At 42.9% G+C, this 25077-nt stretch overlaps 1 protein-coding gene across 5 annotated transcripts in view; it reads right to left on the bottom strand.

Annotated features, from left to right (window-relative positions):
- The window catches only part of RALYL (RALY RNA binding protein like), an 869832-nt gene that overhangs the window by 193182 nt on the left and 651573 nt on the right, over positions 1 to 25077 (bottom strand). The window contains exon 1 of one of the 5 annotated variants that reach the window (XM_077270745.1): positions 4710 to 4740. The exons of the other annotated variants lie outside the window; for them this stretch is intronic. Within the exon in view, the coding sequence (XP_077126860.1) occupies positions 4710 to 4725 (16 nt within the window). The 5' untranslated portion in view covers positions 4726 to 4740. Of the gene's footprint in view, positions 1 to 4709; positions 4741 to 25077 lie in introns of those variants that run through there. 5 annotated transcript variants of the gene reach the window in all.

Raw genomic sequence — 25077 nt, 5'->3', positions numbered from 1 at the left:
AAAGCAACCCAATCATCCTGGTCAGCAGAGACAAAACACCTCAGATATGTCTCAAGGGTCTGATTAGTCCGCTCGGTCTGGCCATTAGTCTGAGGGTGAAAAGCAGATGAAAAAGACAAATCTATGCCCATCCTAGCACAGAATGCCCGCCAAAACCTAGACACAAATTGGGCACCTCTGTCAGAAACAATATTCTCAGGAATACCGTGCAATCGGACAACATTCTGAAAAAACAGAGGAACCAACTCAGAAGAAGAAGGCAACTTGGGCAGAGGAACCAAATGGACCATTTTAGAGAAACGGTCACAGACCACCCAGATGACAGACATCTTCTGGGAAACAGGCAGATCTGAAATAAAATCCATCGAGATGTGTGTCCAAGGCCTCTTAGGAATAGGCAAGGGCAACAGCAGTCCGCTAGCCCGAGAACTACAAGACTTGGCCCGAGCACAAACGTCACATGACTGCACAAAGACTCGCACATCTCGTGACAGGGAAGGCCACCAGAAGGATCTTGCCACCAAATCCCTGGTACCAAAAATTCCGGGATGACCTGCCAATGCAGAAGAATGTACCTCAGAAATGACTCTGCTGGTCCAATCATCCGGAACAAACAGTCTATCAGGCGGACAACGATCCGGTCTATCCGCCTGAAACTCTTGCAAGGACCGCCGCAGATCAGGAGAAACGGCCGACAAAATTACTCCCTCCCTAAGGATACCTGTGGGTTCAGAATTACCAGGAGAGTCCGGGTCAAAACTCCTAGAAAGGGCATCTGCCTTAACATTCTTAGAACCCGGTAGGTATGACACCACAAAATTAAAGCGAGAAAAAAATAAAGACCAGCGCGCCTGTCTAGGATTCAGGCGTCTGGCAGTCTCAAGATAAATCAAATTTTTGTGGTCAGTCAATACCACCACCTGATGCCTAGCCCCCTCGAGCCAATGGCGCCACTCCTCAAACGCCCACTTCATGGCCAAAAGCTCCCGATTCCCAACATCATAATTCCGCTCTGCGGGCGAAAATTTGCGAGAAAAGAAGGCACAAGGCCTAATGACGGAGCAGTCGGAACCTTTCTGCGACAACACTGCCCCAGCTCCGATCTCCGAAGCGTCAACCTCAACCTGAAAAGGCAGATTCACATCAGGCTGACGCAACACAGGGGCAGAGGCAAAACGGCGCTTAAGCTCCTGAAAGGCCTCTACAGCATGAGGGGACCAATTAGCAACATCAGCGCCTTGTCTGGTCAAATCAGTCAGTGGTCTAACGACATCCGAAAAACCAGCAATAAATCGGCGGTAAAAGTTGGCAAAGCCCAAAAATCTCTGAAGACCCTTAAGAGAGGAGGGCTGAGTCCAGTCACAAATAGCTTGCACCTTGACGGGATCCATCTCAATGGAAGAGGGAGAAAAAATATACCCCAAAAAGGAAATTTTCTGGACCCCAAAAACGCACTTAGACCCCTTCACACATAAAGAATTAGACCGCAGAACCTGAAAAACTCTCCTGACCTGCTGGACATGAGAGTCCCAGTCATCAGAAAAAATCAGAATATCATCCAGATATATTATCATAAATTTATCCAGAAAATCGCGGAAAATATCATGCATAAAAGACTGGAAAACTGAAGGGGCATTAGAAAGACCAAAAGGCATGACCAAATACTCAAAGTGGCCCTCGGGCGTATTAAATGCGGTCTTCCACTCATCCCCCTGCCTGATCCGCACCAAATTATACGCCCCACGAAGATCAATTTTAGAGAACCACTTAGCACCCTCTATACGAGCAAACAAATCAGTAAGCAATGGCAATGGGTATTGATACTTAACAGTGATCTTATTCAGAAGCCGATAATCAATACATGGTCTCAAAGAGCCGTCTTTTTTTGAGACAAAGAAAAACCCAGCTCCCAAGGGAGAAGAAGATGGACGAATATGTCCCTTTTCCAAAGACTCCTTTATATATTCCCGCATAGCAGCATGTTCCGGCACAGACAAATTAAACAAACGACCCTTTGGATATTTACAACCCGGTATCAAATCTATGGCACAATCGCACTCACGGTGCGGAGGTAACGACCCAAGCTTGGGTTCGTCAAAGACGTCTTGATAATCAGAGAGGAACTCAGGGACTTCAGAGGGAATGGACGACGAAATAGAAACCAAAGGTACGTCCCCATGAATACCCTTACATCCCCAGCTCAACACAGACATTGCTCTCCAGTCCAAGACTGGGTTGTGAGACTGCAACCATGGCAATCCCAGTACCAAATCGTCATGTAAATTATACAGCACCAGGAAACGAATAATCTCCTGGTGATCCGGATTGATACGCATGGTTACTTGTGTCCAGTATTGTGGTTTATTATTAGCCAATGGGGTGGAGTCAATCCCCTTCAGAGGAATAAGAGTCTCCAAAGGCTCTAAATTAAAACCACAACGATTGGCAAAGGACCAATCCATAAGACTCAGAGCGGCGCCAGAGTCAACATAGGCGTCCGTGGCAATGGATGACAAAGAGCAAATCAGGGTTACAGACAAAATAAACTTAGACTGAATGGTGCCAATGGAAACAGACTTATCAAGCTTCTTTGTACGCCTAGAGCATGCTGATATAACATGAGTAGAATCCCCACAATAGAAACACAATCCATTCTTCCGTCTAAAATTCTGTCGCTCGCTCCTGGACAGAATTCTATCACACTGCATACTCTCTGGCGTCTTTTCCATAGACACCGCCAGATGGTGCACCGGTTTGCGCTCCCGCAGACGCCTATCAATCTGAATAGCCATTGTCATGGACTCATTCAGACCTGCAGGCAAAGGGAACCCCACCATAACATCCTTAACGGCATCAGAGAGACCTTCTCTGAAAGTTGCCGCCAAAGCGCACTCATTCCACTGAGTAAGCACAGACCATTTACGGAATTTTTGGCAGAAAACTTCAGCTTCGTCTTGCCCCTGAGATAGTGCCATCAAAGTTTTTTCTGCCTGAAGTTCCAAATGAGGTTCCTCATAAAGCAAGCCCAAGGCCAGAAAAAACGCATCCACATCGCGTAACGCAGGATCCCCTGCTGGCAATGAGAAGGCCCAATCTTGAGGGTCACCCCTGAGCAAGGAAATCACAATCCTAACCTGCTGAGCAGGGTCTCCAGCTGAACGAGACTTCAGGGACAAATAAAGCTTACAATTATTTCGGAAATTCTGGAAGCTAGCTCTATTCCCTGTGAAGAACTCCGGCAAAGGAATTCTCGGCTCAGATACCGGAGCATGTACCACAAAATCTTGTAAATTTTGTACTTTCGTGATGAGATTATTCAAACCCGCAGTTACACTCTGGAGATCCATTATTGTCAGGTGCACACAGAGCATACAGAGATTAGGAGGAGAGAGAGAAAAAAGACTGCAGCAAGGCAGACTGGAGGAGAAAAAAAAAAAAAAAATTCCAGCAGACTTCTTATAACTCTCCTTTCTCAACCTGGGTCTTTAACACTTTATTGGCCGGTCAAACTGTCATGATCTCTGCAGGCAGAGATCATAGCAAGCCTATAGAGGGACAAGCTCTCGGAAGATGGAACTATACTGACCATGAACTAAGCCTGCCGCGCAACTAGAAATAGCCAGGTAGCATTTCCTATTTATCGCTAGATGCCCAGCTCTGGCCTAAGACCTAAATAGCTAGCAGAGGGAAATATAAGACCTGGCTCACCTCTAGAGAAATATTCCAAAGAAGACAGTAGCCCCCCACATATAATGACGGTGAGTTCAGATGAAACTACAAACGCAGCAGGAAAATAGTCTTAGCAAATTTGAGGTCCGCTTACTAGATAGCAGAAGACAGATAGTATACTTTCATGGTCAGCAGAAAAACACTAACAAAACACCATCCAGAGATTACCTTAAACTCTGGCATTAACTCATAACGCCAGAGTAGCAATCCCTGATCAACGAGAGCTTTCCAGACACAGTAACAAAACTTCAGCTGTGAACTGGAACAAATAGGCAAAACAAAACATGGACAAAAGTCCAACTTATCTAGTAGTTGTCTAGAAGCAGGAACAAGCACTGAGAGGCATCAGATAACATTGTTGACCGGCAAGAAACCACCAGAGAAATGAGCTTAAATAGCGACACCCACTACTGATGGAACCAGGTGAAACAGGAAAGAGGATGACAAGTCCAATTCCACAAGCGGCCACCGGGGGAGCCCAGAATCCAAATTCACAACAGCTGGGGCCCATCAGGACTCATAGTCTTAAGTCTTTTAAGCATCTAAAGAACTTTTTACATGACATAGCTAAATCAACTTATAAAAACGTATAGGTCCTAAAACATAGCATCTTCTACTCTATTCCTGTCCTTAAATATGGGAGACCCGAAAAAAATCGCTTTAAGCTGAATAAACTGGTAAAAGTAGTCTATAGTGGACAAAATAAAAAGAAAGCTCTAAACTCCTCCAAACCTTTACAATACTTCTGAAACATAATAGAATGTAAAAGTCTATTATGTAAATGTAAATCATTTTCAACAGAACAGAAAAGAACTGCACAAACCAGCTCAAAATATTTTTGCTGATAAGCTTTGATTGCTGTTGTAGCTCAAATGACAGTTTGCTGACGATAAGTGAAGTGCTAACTGCGTGATTATTTCACTGTCGGAATTGCATTGACCTTTTAAAATTACTCTATGCTTCAACAATTTCATACTTACTGTAGTGTTGCCTCATTTGCACTAACAGATGGACTGTGGGCTCAGATTTATGGCACTCGTCATATTGAATACAGAGGAATTCTTTTATCACCGGTGCATGCATTATTTAGCACGGCACGTCTGATAGTTTCCTGCAAAGTTTACATACAATAAATGTTTTACATAAATATCCATAAAATTAGGTCAATTTAATGAATTGCACCTATTCAATATTCCCCTTGGATCATAGGGCTGAAAGGAATCATGAAAGCACTTGATAGTTTGCATAATTCAGAATAATTTCCGTGTATAACAAAAACATTTCTGAATGACAGCCCATTTTAGAATACGAACCTACCATGGAGGCCCAATTAGGCACAGATCACACGTGCAGTTGGGATTTCTGTTTGTCTGTTCCATTTAAGGAACAAAAAATGGAATTCATGCTCAAAGCAGGCCAGTTTGCTAGTTGATGCAAGCAGAAGCAGATTAACATTGATTATTCTGTGGTTCATTTGGTTTAAATTTGGTTTCGGTCTTCTAAAACACAAAGAAATGGTCTGAATGCTGCACTTTTTCTTCCTTCTTTAAAAAAAAAGAGAATACCGAGTAGAAACCAAACAACATAATATTCCGAGCCTGTAGAAAAGAAGAGGCAGGGAATGCAGCAGCCATTTTGTAGTGAATCTGGATTGTGAGAGGATAGCTTGGCTCAAAGCTTAGCAATAGAAATTTGGAGAAAAATTCATATATACTGAATAAACATCAGTGTGTCACAGCACAGCAGTCAAAAATGGTCACCATCCATTTACCCACAACCATTTCTGTATATGTAAAAATCACTTTGATATTACTAAGGCTGTGTTTCCATTAAACAGTTTGAAATTGGTTGTTATGGTCTGAGAAGACTTCAGAATGTTAGACATGTTTTTTCAGGGCACCATGAGTACCTGCGATTCATCGCAAATCAAATTTTTCAGAAAAATTTGGTGAAGCTGGAAAATTCAAATGTCAAAATATTCACTCATCTCTAGTTTTCCAAACACAGCTGCGTATGGAGTTGTCTTCTGCAAATGTGTAACATATGAAATATTGAAACTTTTATGTTATGTTTTATTCTATTCAATAGACTGAGAGTCTCATAACTTATTTGTGGTCTTTGAGTCTTGTGGACACAGCTGATCTGTGATCATTATTAGGCCATCTTCACACGTTCAGTACTTTGTCAGTATTTTACATCAGTATTTGTAAGCCAAAACCAGGAGTGGGTGATAAATACAGAAGTGGTGACGTGTTTCTATTATACTTTTCCTCTAATTGTTCCACTCCTGCTTTTACAAATACTGATGTAAAATACTGACCAAATACTGAACGTGTGAACGTGGCCATACTGAAAGTAAAGAAGTGCAGTACTTAACCTCTCTTACTAAGGCCTCATGTTTCATCAGTGATTTTCATCAGAGTGTCATCAGGTTTTTTAATTGAGAAAACAATTTTTTTCCTACCTTTCTCTCCCTGTCTCTAAAAACAGACAGAACTCGGATGGCATCCAAATGCTTTCTGATTATTTTCACGGACCCATAGACTTTGATGGGCGAGTTTGATCCGACACTCAGATCAATATCAGAAGTGTCTACGTGATTTTGCACAGACCACTTGGTCTACAAAAAACACAGACATGTGAATAGCCCCATAAACTGTCATAGGTATGAGTGCTGTCCATGAAAAAACAGATAGCACTTGTACGTACATGAGCGTGAGCACTAACCTTGTGCTGTATTGAAATTGAAGTCACATAAACTCCCTATGTTGGGAGTAGGATTCATTTTAAGAAAAAAACCAAGGGGTGATAGATGCTGTGGTAAGGTAACGGCAACACTGACACATTTTTTTGTCACTCCCGGCCTGCAGCTTGTTTCTCTGAAACAGAATGTCATTAGGCGGTAGTGATACAAGAAGGGTGAGTGACAATGGTTTCGCTGCTTGATGACGATTCAATTCAGGGCAATGATAAAAGTTGTGATGTGGTCCTGCTGTCACTCACCTGGTTTCTGTCATCTCCCCCTGATAATGATTTCTTTCAAGGTGATGATAGAAGCTGTGGGGTGGCATTGGTGTCACTCACCCTGCTTCTATCACCTCCCCCTGATAATGATTTGTTTCAAGGTGATGATAGAAGCTGTGGCGTGGCATTGGTGTCACTCACCCTGCTTCTATCACCATCCCCTGTCAGGGAAACAAGCTGCAGGTTGGCAGTGACAGAAGTGTGCCAGCATTGCACTCGCCTCTCCCACGGCAGTCTCTCAGCGCTATTAATTATGGATGACATCATAGGGTTGTAATGAAAGAAGCTGTAAGGTACAGTAAGTGATCCTAGAGCTCCTCCCAGATAAAGTCCTCTTCCAGGCAAGATGATTTAAGGTAAAAGTGACTACTGATTCATCCTCCTGATGACATATCCTTTGAGTTCTCCTCAGGAAGTAAAGTAATAAAAACATATAGGGAATAGCAGGACAGGGAGGTAGTAAGGTATTTTAAAATAAAACATATTACAAAATGCTAGGGGTTAAAAGTGATTAAATACAAAAATGTATGAAGGACATTTTAGGTATTATTCATCATATTTAAGACAAGAACTGTTTTCATTTTACATACATACTTACAGGAACCCCTTTCTACAGAGGAATACACGGGTGCTATGTAGTAATTTTGATTTATAATATGCACTTTTCTCCTGTTGCTTCCTGATAAATAAAGTTTTGGATTTATTAACCCCTTCATGACCCAGCCTATTTTGGCCTTAATGACCTTGCCATTTTTTGCAATTCTGACCAGTGTCCCTTTATGAGGTAATAACTCAGGAACGCTTCAACGGATCCTTGCGGTTCTGAGATTGTTTTTTCGTGACATATTGGGCTTCATGTTAGTGGTAAATTTAGGTCGATAATTTCTGAGTTTATTTGTGAAAAAAATGGAAATTTGGCGAAAAATTTGAAAATTTTGCAATTTTCACATTTTGAATTTTTATTCTGTTAAACCAGAGAGTTATGTGACACAAAATAGTTAATAAATAACATTTCCCACATGTCTACTTTACATCAGCACAATTTTGGAAACAAATTTTTATTTTGCTAGGAAGTTATACACCATGTCAGGTTTGGAGAGGCCCTGTGTGCCTAAACATTGGAGCTCCCCCACAAGTGACCCCATTTTGGAAACTAGACCCCCCAAGGAACTTATCTAGATGCATAGTGAGCACTTTAAACCCTCAGGTGCTTCACAAATTGATCCGTAAAAATGAAAAAGTACTTTTTTTTCACACAAAATTTCTTTTAGCCTCAATTTTTTTATTTTCACATGGGCAACAGGATAAAATGGATCCTAAAATTTGTTGGGCAATTTCTCCTGAGTACGCCGATACCTCATATGTGGGGGTAAACCATTGTTTGGGTGCACGGCAGGGCTCGGAAGGGGAGGCGTGCCATTTGACTTTTTGAATGGAAAATTAGCTCCAATCGTTAGTGGACACCATGTCGCGTTTGGAGAGCCCCTGTGTGCCTAAACATTGGAGCTCCCCTACAATTGACCCCATTTTGGAAACTAGACCCCCCAAGAAACTAATCTAGATGCATAGTGAGCACTTAAAACCCCCAGGTGCTTCACAGAAGTTTATAACAAAACAAAGGAAACCCAGACAAAAAGGTCCAAAAATATGAAATAACAATATTTATTTGTGAATAAACAATAAGTCGGTGGGGGACTACCAAAGAGACACAAAACCAGGGACATATAAATAATGAAAATAATAATAACTAACAATGTGTGATGGTAAATATACAGGTTAATACATCATAAAAAGGGGACCATATAGCAGCATGGGGATCCAGATGGCAATATAAATATATCATAAAGTGCATATGCAAAAATGTATGTAAACAATAATAGACTGGCTGAAGTAACCCGAAAGATGAGTGTAAGGTCAATAGTGACCGATGCTTATAAGTAAGCAAAATGAAGGTCAAAAGAATCCAAAAGCCAAATAGATAGAAAGCAGCATAGTGGCAAGTGCCAAAATCAGATAGAGTGCTACTATAATAAAGCAACCGCGGCCATGAGTATTACCTGCTATATGGTGGATATGTCCAGGGATGTGCCTGACCCCGACGCGCGTTACGGCGTCTGCCTTCGTCAGGGGGCCCCCCAAGAAACTAATCTAGATGCATAGTGAGCACTTAAAACCCCCAGGTGCTTCACAGAAGTTTATAACGCAGAGCCATGAAAATAAAAAAATTATTTTTCTTTCCTCAAAAATGATTTTTAGCCCGGAGTTTTTTATTTTCCCAAGGATAATAGGAGAAATTGGACCCCAAATGTTGTTGTCCAGTTTGTCCTGAGTACGATGATACCCCATATGTGGGGGTAAACCACTGTTTGGGCGCACGGCAGGGCTCGGAAGGGAAGGCACGCCATTTGGCTTTTTGAATGGAAAATTAGCTTCAATCATTAGCGGACACCATGTCGCGTTTGGAGAGCCCCTGTGTGCCTAAACATTGGAGCTCCTGCACAAGTGACCCCATTTTGGAAACTAGACCTCCCAAGGAACTAATCTAGATGTGTGGTGAGCACTTTGAACCCCCAAGTGCTTCACAGAAGTTTATAACGCAGAGCCATGAAAATAAAAAATTATTTTTCTTTCCTCAAAAATGATTTTTTAACCCACAATTTTTTATTTTCCCAAGGGTAACAGGAGAAATTGGACCCCAAAAGTTGTTGTCCAGTTTCTCCTGAGTACGCTGATACCCCATATGTGGGGGTAAACCACTGTTTGGGCACATGCCGGGGCTCGGAAGGGAAGTAGTGACGATTTGGAATGCAGTCTTTGATGGAATGGTCGCGGGAATCATGTTACGTTTGCAGAGCCCCTGATGTGCCTAAACAGTAGAAACCCCCCACAAGTGACCCCATTTTGGAAACTAGACCCCCCAAGGAACTTATCTAGATGTGTGGTGAGCACGTTCAACCCCCAAGTGCTTCACAGAAGTTTACAACGCAGAGCCGTGAAAATTAAAAATCATTTTTCTGTCCTCCAAAAAAGATGTTTTAGCAAGCAATTTTTTTTTCACAAGGGTAGCAGGAGAAATTGGACCCCAATATTTGTTGCCCAGTTTGTTGTGAGTATGCTGGTACCCCATATGTGGGGGTAAACCACTGTTTGGGCGCACGTCAGGGCTTGGAAGGGAAGTAGTGCCGTTTGAAATGCAGACTTTGATGGAATGGTCTGCGGGCGTCACGTTGCATTTGCAGAGCCCCTGATGTGCCTAAACAGTAGAAACACCCCACAAGTGACCCCATTTTGGAAACTAGACCCCAAAAGGATCTTATCTAGATGTGTGGTGAGCACTTTCAACCCCCAAGTGCTTCACATAAGTTTATAACGTAGAGCCATGAAAATAAAAAATAATTGTTCTTTCCTCAAAAATTATGTTTTAGCAAGTAAATTTTTATTTTTGCAAGGGTAACAGGAGAAATTGGACCCCAATAGTTGTTGCCCAGTTTGTCCTGAGTACGCTGGTATCCCATATGTGGGGGTAAACCACTGTTTGGGCGCACATCGGGGCTTGGAAGGGAGGGCGCACCATTTGACTTTTTGAACGCAAGATTGGCTGGAATCAATGGTGGCGCCATGTTGCGTTTGGAGACCCCTGATGTGCCTAAACAGTGGAAACCCCTCAATTCTAACTTCAACACTAACCCCAACACACCCCTAACCCTAATCCCAACTGTAGCCATAACCCTAATCACAACCCTAACCCCAACACACCCCTAACCACAACCCTAACCCCAACACACCCGTAACCCTAAATCCAACCCTAACCCTAATCCTAACCCTAATCCCAACCCTACCCACAACTGTAACCCCAACACAACCCTAACCCTATCCTTAACCCTAACCACAAGCCTAATCTTAACCCTATTTCCAACCCTAGCCCTAATTCCAACCGTAAGGGTACCGTCTCACATAACGATTTACCAACGTTCACGACCAGCGATACGACCTGGCCGTGATCGTTGGAAAGTCGTTGTGTGGTCGCTGGGGAGCTGTCACACAGACCGCTCTCCAGCGACCAACGATGCCAAGGTCCCGGGTAACCAGGGTAAACATCGGGTTACTAAGCGCAGAGCCGCGCTTAGTAACCCGATGTTTACCGTGGTTACCAGCGTAAAAGTAAAAAAAAAAAACCGTACATACTCATATTTCGGTGTCCTTCAGGTCCCTTGCCGTCTGCTTCCCGCTCTGACTGAGTGCTGCCGTACAGTGAGAGCAGAGCGCAGCGGTGACGTCACTGCTGTGCTCTCACTTTCCGGCCGGCAGACAGTCAGAGCGGGAAGCAGACGGCAAGGGACCTGAAGGACACCGAAATGTGAGTATGTACGGTTTTATTTTTTTTACTTTTACGCTGGTAACCACGGTAAACATCGGGTTACTAAGCGCGGCCCCGCGCTTAGTAACCCGATGTTTACCCTGGTTACAAGCGAACGCATCGCTGGATCGCTGTCACAACGATCCAGCGATGACAGCGGGAGATCCAGCGACGAAAGAAAGTTCCAAACGATCTGCTACGACGTACGATTCTCAGCAGGGTCCCTGATCGCTGCTGCGTGTCAGACACAGCGATATCGTATGGATATCGCTGGAACATCACGGATCGTACCGTCGTAGCGATCAAAGTGCCACTGTGAGACGGTACCCTAACTCTAATTCCAACCCTAACCCTAAGGCTATGTGCCCACGTTGCGGATTCGTGTGAGATTTTTCCGCATGATTTTTGAAAAATCCGCAGGTAAAAGGCACTGCGTTTTACCTGCAGATTTACAGCAGATTTCCAGTGTTTTTTTGTGCGGATTTCACCTGCGGATTCCTATTGAGGAACAGGTGTAAAACGCTGCGGAATCCGCACAAAGAATTGACATGCTGCAGAAAATACAACGCAGCGTTTCTGCACGGAATTTTCCGCACCCTGGGCACAGCGGATTTGGTTTTCCATAGGTGTACATGGTACTGTAAACCTGATGGAAAACTGCAACGAATTCGCAGCGGCCAATCCGCTGCGGATCCGCAGCCAAATCCGCTGCGGATCCGCGGCCAATCCGCTGCGGATCCGCAGCCAAATCCGCACATGCCATAACCCTAACCCTACCCCTAACCCTACCCGTAACCCTAACCCTACCCCTAACCCTACCCCTAGTTCTAACCCTAACCCTAGTTCTAACCCTAACCCTAGTGGAAAACAAAAAAAAAAAAAAAAAAAAAAAAAATGTCTTTATTTTATTATTCTCCCTACCTATGGGGGTGATAAAGGGGGGGGGTATTTATTATTTTTTTTATTTTGATCGCTGTGATAGAACCTACCACAGCGATCAAAATGTACTTGTAAGGAATCTGCCGGCTGGCAGATTCGGCGGGCGCACTGAGCATGCGCCCGCCATATTGGAAGATGGCGGCGCCCAGCGAGGAGACGTACGGACACCAGGAGGATCGGTAAGTATGAAGGGGTGGGGGGGGGTGGATTGGAGCACAGGGGGGGTGATCGGACCACAGGGGGGGTGAATTGAAACGAGGGAGCGGACAGGAGGACGGGGGAGCCGGCAGGCGGACGGAGGGGACCGGACCCCATAACGGAGGACTGGGGGGGCGATCGGTGGGTGTGGGGGGGGGTCACTTAAGTATTTCCAGCCATGGCCGATGATATTGCAGCATCGGCCATGGCTGGATTGTAATATTTCACCATTTTTTTAGGTGAAATATTACAAATCGCTCTGATTGGCTGTTTCACTTTCAACAGCCAATCAGAGCGATCGTAGCCACGGGGGGGTGAAGCCACCCCCCCTGGGCTGAAGCACCACTCCCCCTGTCTCTGCAGATCGGGTAAAATGGGAGTTAACCCCTTCACCCGATCTGCAGGGACGCGATCATTCCATGACGCATACGCTGCGTCATAGGTCGGATTGGCACAGACTTTCATGACGCAGCGTATGCGTCAAAGGTCGGGAAGGGGTTAAAGCTACATGCAGTATTTAGGATGATCTTATGATTACAGCCCTCAGTGAAATTATATTTGAATAGATCTATTGGGGAAATGAAATAGGTGCACAGCTTCCTATCATTAGCAGGAGACAATATCACAACATTCATTTACAAGATATTTTCCATTTTCTACTTACAATTGCAATATTGATTGCTGTGTAGTATCTGTCAAACCGAAACGAATGGCAACCAATCACAGTGCTGCTTTTTTCGTAAATGTGAAGTTACATAAACCTAACCCATGAATTTAATGGACAACTTAATTTTTTCTGCTAAAAAACTAAAGGATTGATTTTCTTGTCATTTGTTTTTTCAATGGAAACTGTCTCCAAAAATGTTATTTACCTGGTAATGGTAAAACATATTTCAGAGAGATGCTGTAATCTTTTTCAGCACATTGATTGACAGTGTGTGTGTGTGAGAGTGATTACTGTAGCCACTCCTTGCAGCACCCTGATGACTGGAAGTGAGTGGCTGCAGGTACAATATAACTTCATATTCTCCCTGTAGCTGCTGCTCCAGTAATCCTACCAGACATGATGAAACTCTCATTTACTTCCAGATTAACCCTAAATATACAGGTAAATTCATCTGTATGCATGGAAGGAAAAAAAATCCTCTCACCAAAACGATGTCTCCACTACTGCATATTAAAACACAGAGTTCCAGCAATCCCGTCAGTCAAAACAGGCAAACAGTCCATAAAAAACAAAAAAGCTAGGAACTCCATAAAGTTGGTAACTTTACTTAAATTCCATTAAAAGGTTGCCATAGCAAGGCAGAAGTAAATGTTGACGCATTATGACAAAACAGTCTTAATCATAACGATTAAAATTAAGATTGTTTAGTCGAAACGTGTCAACATTTACTTCTGCCTTGCTATGGCAACCTTTTAATGGAATTTAAGTAAAGTTACCAACTTTATGGAGTTCCTAGCTTTTTTATTTTTTTATGGAAAATTCAGCTATAGTACATCACCAATAAAAAATTGCTGCCAATTTTATTTACCAACATGAATAAATAAAAAAACAAACAAACCGTATATACACCCTATGTAGTCTGATCCACCAGAGACAATGGTTCAGATTCATCAAAACTTTTACACCAGAAAACTGATGTAAAAAATCTTTATAAGATCCCCAGACTGCACAAAGATGTTGAGACTTTTAGTATTTTCGCCCCGCTCTCCCAAATTGGGTGGCTGGGCAACCCCTGCTCATCGAATTCATGAGCGGTGGTGGGCTCACATGGAAGCATGCACCTCTTCATGAAACAGGCTCCTTGCTCTCCATCCCACCCCCTCAGCAAGGGGCTTATTTCCCTTACCATTGTCCCTTACCTCTTTCATTGAGCAGGATATCAAAATGTTAGGAACAGGTGGCACTTACTATGACTGCACGATCCGACCACATAGAGTATGTGTATGTAACTATTTATTTTTCCTTTCTAACTCTATAGGGTTATTTCCATTAAGTTATCACCACCTAAGATAAGTGATAATGTGGTAATTAATAGAAGACAGTTGGGACCCCCATGGTGATGAAAATGGGGTACTGACTGAATTAGGCAATGGCCACACACATACAGCATCATCATCTGCAATCAAGATCTCACACAATCATATTTATTTCAAGAATGGTAATTTCATGGATACTATTCATTATCCTTGAATAAAGACTGAGTTAAAGGCTGAAACACATAGGCAAAGGAAAAGGAAATTCTGCATAGGGATACATGTGAAAAGTTCTTATCTTTTTAATACGTTAGCATGAAGCTTACGTTTCTATTTGGAACATGGCTGGATGACTTTCTTTCTTAGATCTTCATTGTGCCATACCAGGCAGGAATGGCGCCCTCCGTGCTGAGAGGGTGAGCTGTTTTTTTTCTATATTATTGTTTCTAATTTCACACCACTCCTCTCTGCGTATGTTAAGCCAAGAGTAAAGGGAAGAGGGACATGTGTATCATGCTGAACATAAGAGACCTAGAATAAAATGTCGATTCACTAAATTCACTACCTAAGGCACCAAGAACCATTGTCCAAGCTCCTACTTACTCCTATACAAAGGTGTAGCTTGAAGTTCCTGGACACCAATACAAATCTGGAACAGAACCCCATCTCCTTTGTCCATTTATGTGAAGTCTTCTTTTGTCATAGTTTGAAGTCTAGCACAATGAGGTATAAAATCCAGTTATCTTAATTGTAAATACATTTAAATATGTAAGGTGTAAATGAGTTTTCTGATGCGTTTCAAGTTGATGACTCTCGAAACACATCAGAAAAACTATTCTTACTTTCTATATTTTCATAAATTTACAACAAAGGTTATTGGATTTTAAACCAACGTGTGCTGGACTTCGAGCTGCCATTGGACTTTGGCAAGAACATCTGGAGCTTCACCAGCTTTCTATAGGCACCACAACTCATCACCTGCAGGCCATCAAGCGGGGGTGAGCTGTGTCTACCCATACTCACCAAAATGCAAGGAAGGGGAATAAAGGAAAAATCATCAGCTCTCCATTGAAGGAGTAACGCCAGATAGAGGGCAGTGCACTGATAGCTCCAGACCGGCTCTTGGGTTGAATATGCAAGAGAGAAGGTTGTTCATTCAGCAACCTATATATCAGGACAACAAGATCTAAAACTTCACATTTATTAGGATAAACATTAAAAGCTGGAAAAAATTAAAATCATAGCAGTAGATGTCCAGACGTCTGGTCTACGTGTTTAAAGCAAAAACACTTTTAGCCATGACTGCCTAGAGTGTTTTTGCTTGAAACGCGTAGACCGGACATCTGGACACCTACTGGTATAATTTTATTTTTTCCCACATTTTAATGTTTATCTCAAAAAATGTGATGTTTTAGATTATTTTGTCCTGCTATACCGGCTCCATGATGAACAACCTTCTCTCCTGTATCTACCAATACTATTCACCTTCTTTTGTGGTGGATTGGGTGGGTGTTGGGTGTTGGGGGTAGGCAAGTTGGATATGGCTGCATACCTGATCGCTATTTTTTTGCTGAATATAAGGTTGTAAATATTAACGTTATCGCTTTCTGAATGCTACATATGTAACACTCAATTATTTTCAATCCTATAAACCCCACACAATGTAAGAGGATTTACTTTCTTATTACTGATTTTCTATTCTGGCTAACATTGATAATATATTGTTATTTTTTTACGTATCTCCATTAATCTTGCTTTTCTTATAAATAATTACCCGGCCGCCCTAATGAATAAACCGATATAGATATAATTAATCTCAGAAATAGGGATCAATTTGTAATTAGTGAACTTATCTCTGAGTAACAGAAGCTTCCCAGTCTCATATTTGCAGTCACACAATGGTTGGGCAGTAACCTACGAAGCGATCGCCAGTCATCACTAATAATAGACTGCACATTTTATCATTTATGCTGGAACTATTAGGTCCCGGCATTTTTGGTTTGCAGCAGTGTTGCTAAGCAGAGCCTATTCTGTTCTTTCAATAGACAATTATATTGCATTGTTCCCTGCAGGACTTTCTATCTTGTTATGGGTGGAATGCGTATGCTGTTTATCGCCCTATTGTTGATACATTTTTTAAGAAATGCTTTTTTTCTGCTAATTGGAGTTAATAGTGTTCTGCACGGGCAATAAGCATGCCTATGTATCAACGATATAAGATAGTTCTGTAATTTTCCATATAGAACCATGTTTCTATTTCATTTTATATGTTATGCATTAACATTATGGGAAGGGAGATCAGCTCTGGAAAATAATAAGAAAATGTCACATACAATTAGTATAGCAGTGATTTTGCACATTCTGCAATATTTTTCATCTTTAGAGATAAATTAATCAATGGGTGACTCTACCTTATACAATATGCACAGATCATGTTGAACGTGGATGATATAGATTTGTGGTGTCTGTGATAATTCAGAGTGTGGTCACTGACGATGTACTGAAAAATGCAGATAAAGCAGAAATCCATTATGATTCATTAAGGAGACCTTAAACTATCTCAATGCTTTTCTATCTGGACTCTGCTGATCATAAGAGCTTACACTATACTGGAGAGAGAGAGGACCCCACTGATCATAAGAGCAAACACTCTACAGGAGAGAGGACCCCACTGATCATAAGAGCTTACACTCTACAGGAGAGAGGACCCTGCTGATCATAAGAGCTTACACTCTACAGGAGAGAGGACCCCACTGATCCTAAGAGCTTACACTCTACAGGAGAGAGGACCCTGCTGATCATAAGAGCTTACACTCTACAGGAGAGAGAGGACCCTGCTGACCATAAGAGCTTACACTCTACAGGAGAGAGAGGACCCTGCTGACCATAAGAGCTTACACTCTACAGGAGAGAGAGGACCCTGCTGACCATAAGAGCTTAAGGCCCCGTCTCACTAAGCGATTTACCAACGATCACGACCAGCGATATGACCTGGCCGTGATCGTTGGTAAGTCGCTGTGTGGTCGCTGGGGAGCTGTCACACAGACCGCTCTCCCCAGCGACCAACGATCAGGGGAACGACTTCGGCATCGTTGAAACTGTCTTCAACGATGCCGAAGTCCCCCTGCAGCACCCGGGTAACCAGGGTAAACATCGGGTTACTAAGCGCAGGGCCGCGCTTAGAAACCCGATGTTTACCCTGGTTACCCAAAAAAACAAACAGTACATACTCGCCTTTCGGTGTCCAGGTCCCTTGCCGTCTGCTTCCTGCTCTCTGACTGAGCCGCCGTACACTGAGAGCAGAGCGCAGCGGTGACGTCACTGCTGTGCTCTCACTTCTCACTGTACGGCCGGCAGTCAGTGAGAGCAGGAAGCAGACGGCAAGGGACCTGACGGACATCAGAAGGCGAGTATGTACTGTTTGTTTTTTTTTACATTTACGCTGGTAACCAGGGTAAACATCGGGTTACTAAGCGCGGCCCTGCACTTAGTAACCCGATGTTTACCCTGGTTACCAGTGAAGACATCGCTGGATCGGTGTCACACACACCGATTCAGCAATGTCAGCGGGGCCTCAACGACCAAAAAAAGGTCCAGGCCATTCCGACACGACCAGCGATCTCGCAGCAGGGGCCTGATCGCTGGTACGTGTCACACATAGCGAGATCGCTATGGAGGTCGCTGTTGCGTCACAAAACTTGTGACTCAGCAGCGATCTCGCTAGCGATCTCGCTATGTGAGACGGGGCCTTTACACTCTACAGGAGAGAGAGGACCCTGCTGACCATAAGAGCTTACACTCTACAGGAGAGAGAGAGAGAGAGAACCCTGCTGATCATAAGAGCTTACACTTTACAGGAGAGGGAGGACCCTGCTGATCATAAGGATTTACACTCTGCAGGAGAGAGAGGACCCTGCTGATCATAAGAGCTTACACTCTACAGGAGAGAGAGAGAGAGAGAGGACCCTGCTGACCATAAGAGCTTACATTCTACAGGAGAGAGAGAGGGAGAGAGGACCCTGCTGACCATAAGAGCTTACACCCTACTCGAGAGAGAGAGGACCCTGCTGACCATAAGAGCTTACACTGTACAGGAGAGAGAGAGGACCCTGCTGACCATAAGAGCTTACACTCTGCAGGAGAGAGAGAGGACCCCACTGATCAAAAGAGCTGAAACTTCACAGGAGAGAGAGAGGACCCTGCTGACCATAAAAGCCTACACTCTACAGGAGAGAGAGAGGACCCTGCTGACCATAAAAGCCTACACTCTACAGGAGAGAGAGAGGACCCTGCTGACCATAAGAGCTTACACTCTACAGGAGAGAGAAAGAGAGAGAGAGGACCATGCTGATGATAAGAGCTTACACTCTACAGGAGAGAGAGTGGACCCTGCTGACCATAAGAGCTTACACCCTGTAGGAGAGAGAGGACCCTGCTGACCATAAGAGCTTACACTCTGCAGGAGAGAGAGGACCCAGCTGACCATAAGAGCTTACATTCTACAGAAGACAGGGAGGACCCTGCTGACCATAAGAGCTTACATTCTACAGAAGACAGGGAGGACCCTGCTGACCATAAGTGCTTAAACTCTACAGGAGAGAGAGAGAGAGGACCCTGCTGACCATAAGAGTTTACACTCTACAGGAGAGAGAGAGAGAGAGGACCCCACTGATCATAAGAGCTTACACTGTACAGGAGAGAGGACCCCACTGACCATAAGAGCTTACACTCTACAGGAGAGAGAGAGAGGACCCTGCTAACCATAAGAGCTTACACTGTACAGGAGAGAGAGAGGACCCTGCTGACCATAAGAGCTTACACTATACAGGAGAGAGAGAGGACCCTGCTGACGATAAGTGCTTACACTCTACAGGAGAGAGAGAGGACCCTGCTGACCATAAGAGCTTACACTCTACAGGAGAGAGAGAGGACCCTGCTGACCATAAGAGCTTACACTCTACAGGATAGAGAGAGGACCCTGCTGACCATAAGGGCTTACACTCTACAGGAGAGAGGATCCTGCTGACCATAAGGGCTTACACTCTACAGGAGAGAGAGAGAGAGAGAGGACCCTGCTGACCATAAGAGCTTACACTCTACAGGAGAGAGAGGAACCACCTGCTGATCATAAGAGCTTACACTTTACAGGAGAGAGAGAGAGCGGACCCTGCTGACCATAAGGGCTTACACTCTAAAGGAGACGATGACTCTGGAGATGGAAAATGACTCTGCTGGGAATAGCTGATCTGGGATGGCCCAGGTACTGACCACCACTGTACAAGATATGATAATCTGCTACATGTCGTAGCTACAGGTACAGGGCAGGAGATGCTCGAGCAGCAACTAAAAATGATGTCAGCCTACTCTCTGATGCTTTAGCATCGTGGGAAATTGTGTCTGGTAAGTTTTTTTTGTGAACAGAGAATCAAATTTCAAAATGTTTGAATTTCTGTGGAACCACAAATTTCAGGAAATTCGACTCAAATTCGATCTTCGGCTAATGAATCTGCTCATCTCTAACATGTACCTTTGTGCACTATGCTGCAAAAATGGAAGCTGGAGTGTATTAAAGGGTTCACCTGAGCTTGTCTAAATATATATATATATACAACTAGCATCTCAATACCTGGCACTGCAGCCAGCACTCGGTAGCAGAGCATGTGACTGCATGCATTTCTATGCAGCTGAGTGCTCCGTCCAAGTGCCGGCGGCATCCGTGGTATTGAGATGCGAGACTCGTGCGAGTTTCTCGCACGTGTGATCCCGGCCTTAGACTGATATATAAACTATAAAAGCTAATCAACATCGCTTTGCCATTATATTGTTATAATAAACATTAAAAAATCATTGGAAATGAACAGGAATGTCTTTAAAAGCGTAACTGTCCTCTTACACAAAATTTGTAGAAGGGTTCTGCTGCTCTCATTCCCCCAAAACAAGTAACAACTGCATTTGATATTTGATTCACAAACCAGCCTGGTTTGTCCAGGAACTATCCTGATTCACAAACTCTGGAATTCTTTCTTTGCCTTTTTGTTGTGGGTGGTTACTCGATATTAGAATTCTGCCAGCACCAAGAATAGGCTATAGATAAGGAGGAAAGTACTAGAAGAGAAAAGTAGAATATTGAGATGTGCTGATGCGTGAAAGCAAGCGAAGACAGCAGCAACTTGGTTATATACCGATTTCACATTCAGCCTGTATTACAGGGAGGGACACTCTCATAAGTAAATAATCTATCACTTGGATAAGGCAGCAAAGTGCATATAAAGGTACTGTCACACAGTGCCATTTTGATCGCTACGACGGCACGATCCGTGACGTCGCAGCGATCGTATGATTATCGCTCCAGCGTCGTAGACTGCGGTCACACGTTGCAATCACGGCGCTGGAGCGATGCCGAAGTCCCCGGGTAACCAGGGTAAACATCGGGTTACTAAGCGCAGGGCCGCGCTTAGTAACCCGATGTTTACCCTGGTTACCAGCGTAAACGTAAAAAAAACAAACAGTACATACTCACATTCCGGTGTCTGTCCCCCGGCGTTCTGCTTCTCTCCACTGTGTAAGCACAGCGGCCGGAAAGCATAGCGGTGACGTCAGACATCACCGCTGTGCTCGCTTTCTGGCTGGCCGGCGCTCACAGTGCAGAGAAGCTGAGACGCCGGAGGACAGACACCGGAATGTGAGTATGTACTGTTTGTTTTTTTTACGTTTACGCTTGTAACCAGGGTAAACATTGGGTTACTAAGCGCGGCCCTGCGCTTAGTTACCCGATGTTTACCCTGGTTACAAGCGAACACATCGCTGGATCGCTGTCACACACAACGATCCAGCGATGTCAGCGGGAGATCAAGCGACGAAAGAAAGTTCCAAACGATCTGCTACGATGTACGATTCTCAGCAGGGTCCCTGATCGCTGCTGCGTGTCAGACACTGCGATATCGTAACGATATCGCTAGAACGTCACGAATCGTACCGTCGTAGCGATCAAAATTGCACTGTGTGACGGTACCCTAAGGGTTCTAAAAACTAATGACGCAATCAAGATTGCAGACTGAAACATAATGCAGTTTTGTTAACTTAAACTAACCATTAACATATGTAACAATAATATGCTCTACATCAAAGGTGTGTATAGCATTTAATTCAGTGGAATTAGTTATTACCACCGTAGAAAGCCATATCTGACTAATGATATATATATTTAATTAAATGGCTGCATACACTGTATAATCCAGTGACATCCAAGACTCGCTAGGGCAATACAGAAATATTTAGTGCATGTTTATGTGGCAGATTTGCTTCGGAAATTGATTTAACTGAAAACCTCTTCCATATATGAGAATCTATTTATTTCTGCAGCTATTTTAAGAAATTCTGAAAACATAATTGAAAAATAAATATTAATGGTACAATCCCCGAAATATCTGCAACAAATCTGCCATGTGTGGATATACCCTTCTAAAGTGACTTTTCACTTTTTGGGCTATGGACACCTTTGCACTGAATATCTTTCTTTATTTGCTTCTAAAATGCAAAATGAATCAACTTATTAAATAATCTTCATTAACGATTTCTTAACATTTTTCAGCTGCAAAAGTAATTCACCTATCTAGCGGGTATGCAAATTTTGACAAAATATTGTTAGAGCTGTATTAATGCCTCTGATGGGTCTCCCACTTCCTTCTCTGTGTCAAGGATAGAACCACTAAGGGAAAAAGTAATCCACAGATTAGAGTGTAGAGAAGAGATAAATAATCTACTATCTTAGATAGAGCAGGGAAATCAAGCAGTAGATAAGGAGGAAAGCACATACAGGGGAAATCAGTACAGGAATGAAGCTGTGCTGATACATGACAGCTAGTGACAACAGCAGTACCATGGACATTTGGTCCTTACATCTGGTATGTATTTCTGAGAAGGACATGGCCATATCAGAAAAGACCGAAACAAAAGGAATATCATAAACAAACCGAATATAACGGGGTCTGATAAATGAAGGAATGAAGATTGCAGACAAACTTTTAACAGAAGCCAATAACATACTGTGGCGACCAAAAGTTTTGCATTTTTATTAAAAGCATGATTACTTCTGTATCTTTGTGTTATGATGATATTTTCCTGGTGATGAACTGAAAGTGCATGAAAATGTCATCATGCAAGATCTTAATTTTAACCAAAATGCTGTAGAATATAGACATGGTCATTTAACTAAAGAGAACTGACTGCCAAAAGTTTATCATATACTATTTATTGATCACATCATAGAGAGTAATTCATTGTTTACAATGCCATAACTTAGTATTTTGTAGCATAGCCTCTTGCTTTATTACTGCACCACACCGACGGGGCATTGAAGCTACTTGGGTATTCAAGACATCCTGAGGGATCTTGCTCCATTTCATTTGCAAATTTGCAAACAATTCCTCTTTATTACTATGGGTACAGGCCACAACTCATCATCACCCTAACTCATCCAAAAGATGCTCTTACAGGGTGTAAATCAGTTGATTGGCTTGGCCATTGCAACAGGCCAACATTTTCTTTGCTAACCAATTTTTAACTAAATTGGATGTGTGATTAGGATCATTGTCTAGCTGGAATTTCCATGCCCTGCCTACTTTGGTTTTACCATGTGGCAGCATTACATTCTCCAGTATATCCTTGTGCATGGTAGCATTCTTATTTACATCAATTCTATGCAGAAGGCAAATGGCAGATGCAGAAAAGCAGCCCCAAACCATGACATTGCCTCCGCCATGTTTCATTGTAGGTGTTTGGTACCTTACATCATTATGTTTTCCAGTTGAGTGGTATATATAATGCTTGCCATCACTACTAAACAGATTGAACATGGATTCATCAGACCACAATACCTTATACCATTAGCTGTGTTTTTGGCAAACATCAAGTCCGACCTTCTGGTTCTTTGCAGAGATGAAAGGCTTAATGATTGGAACTTGAGCATTCAACCCTACTGCTTTTAGCCATAGCACCAAATTTGTCAACTCACTTTGACCCCCATATTCTTCTTCCATTTCGTGCAAAATCTGTACAGCACTTTTATGGACATCAGATACTGACTTTTTCTTAATAATGTGATCACCTTTGGAGGATGTTTTTCGTGGTCGTCCACTTCTAGGTTTGTCAGCTGTTTCATAACCTTCTCTGAGAGCAGTTGAATTCCATAGCTACCTCTTTTTGGCTTTTGCCTGAATTCACTCTCAGAATAATAAGCTTACAGACATCTGGTGATAAATTTGGCTTTGTATTTGCCATGCACACACACAAAAAAAAAATTAGGCAAAATTTGACTATCCATGATAAAATATGCAAACAATTTGGCCCAGCAAATGTTGAAAACTAACACATAAAGGAATAAAACAATGTCAAACACAATTTTCATCCATATAGCTGGCAACCATTTGCTTCCGGTTTACTAAAATCACCAAATGTACATTTTATCGCTGCCAAGTGAGTGTACCCCAACCCGCTTAGTGATCGCTACATCACACACAATAAAGCAATGAAGCCTAAACACGCTTTCCATTTGCGCTAGATTTCAAGGCTATGATTCTTGGACCATTTTATACAATTGTCATGTCAACTCATCATCCTACATTTTTTTTCCATTATCAGGATTTAATCAAGCGGAAAAGTGATACATGGCCTGACCATCCACTATGCAAAACCACTAATGAGCGAGCTCTTGGCAATGTCTATTAAGATGTCTGGTCTGATGCTAAGATGTGGCTGTGATCACAGTGTGTTCCAGCCAGTGTGACATTGAATGGTAACATAATAATTATGTGACAGTGAGTAATGACCGCAGAAGTTCCTCTGTTCTAAAGATAAAATGCTACCTTCATTCACAAGCAAGAAGCTGAACTCTAAGACGTATCATTGACTTTCCCTGCCTGCCAGTAAAACAGAAATGATGAAAATGATCCAGCAGAGTGGAAAGCATCCGGAAATATCAGTGTTAAGGCCAATCTTCTTATGTCAATACAAAATATTGCTAAATCCTTTCATGTGTAGGGTCTTATCTGTAGATAAACACAGGGGCAGAACATAGAAAGCTTTCAGCCAGTCATACATGCCACTTTCACTATTCAATTCCCGCATGTAAAGATTGCAAAAGTGTGAATTTTTCCATGAACTTTGATGTTGCTGTCAGGAGGACAGAATAATAAGGTATCAGGTGTAGTTTTTGCAGACTAGAACTGTTCTGTTCTGATTGTGAAGTTTCCACAATCAGTGATGGTTTGAGGAGCCATATCATCTGCTGGTGTAGGTCCACTGTGTTTTATCAAGACCAAAGCCAGCACAGCCGTCTACCAGGAAAATTTAGAGCGCTTCATGCTTCCCTCTGCTGACAAGCTTTTTGGAGATGGACATTTCATTTTCCTGCAGGACTTGGCACCTGTCCACACTGCCAAAAGTACCAATAACAGGTTTACAAACAACAGTATCACTGTGCTTGATTGGCCAGCAAACTCGCCTGACCTTAACCCCATAGAGAATCTATGGGGTATTGTCAAGAGGAAGATGAGAGACACCAGAGCCAACAATGGTGACGAGCTGAAGACTGCAATCAAAGCAACCTGGGCTTCCATAACACCTCAGCAGTGCCACAGGCTGATCGCCTCCATGCCACGCAGCATTGATGCAGTAATTGATGCAAAAGGAGCCTTGACCAAGTACTGAGTGCATTTACTGAACATACATTTCAGTAGGCCAATAATTTGGATTTTAAAATCATTTTTTCAAGCTGGTGTTATAAAATATTCTGATTTACTGAGATAATGACTTTTGGGTTTTCATTGGCTGTAAGCCATAATCATTAACAT

Source organism: Ranitomeya variabilis, chromosome 6, assembly GCF_051348905.1.
Source record: "Ranitomeya variabilis isolate aRanVar5 chromosome 6, aRanVar5.hap1, whole genome shotgun sequence".
In the NCBI taxonomy this organism is placed as follows: Eukaryota; Metazoa; Chordata; class Amphibia; order Anura; family Dendrobatidae; genus Ranitomeya; species Ranitomeya variabilis.
The sequence above is the reverse complement of the archived record's forward strand: the minus strand, read 5'-3'. Positions and strand labels throughout refer to the sequence as shown.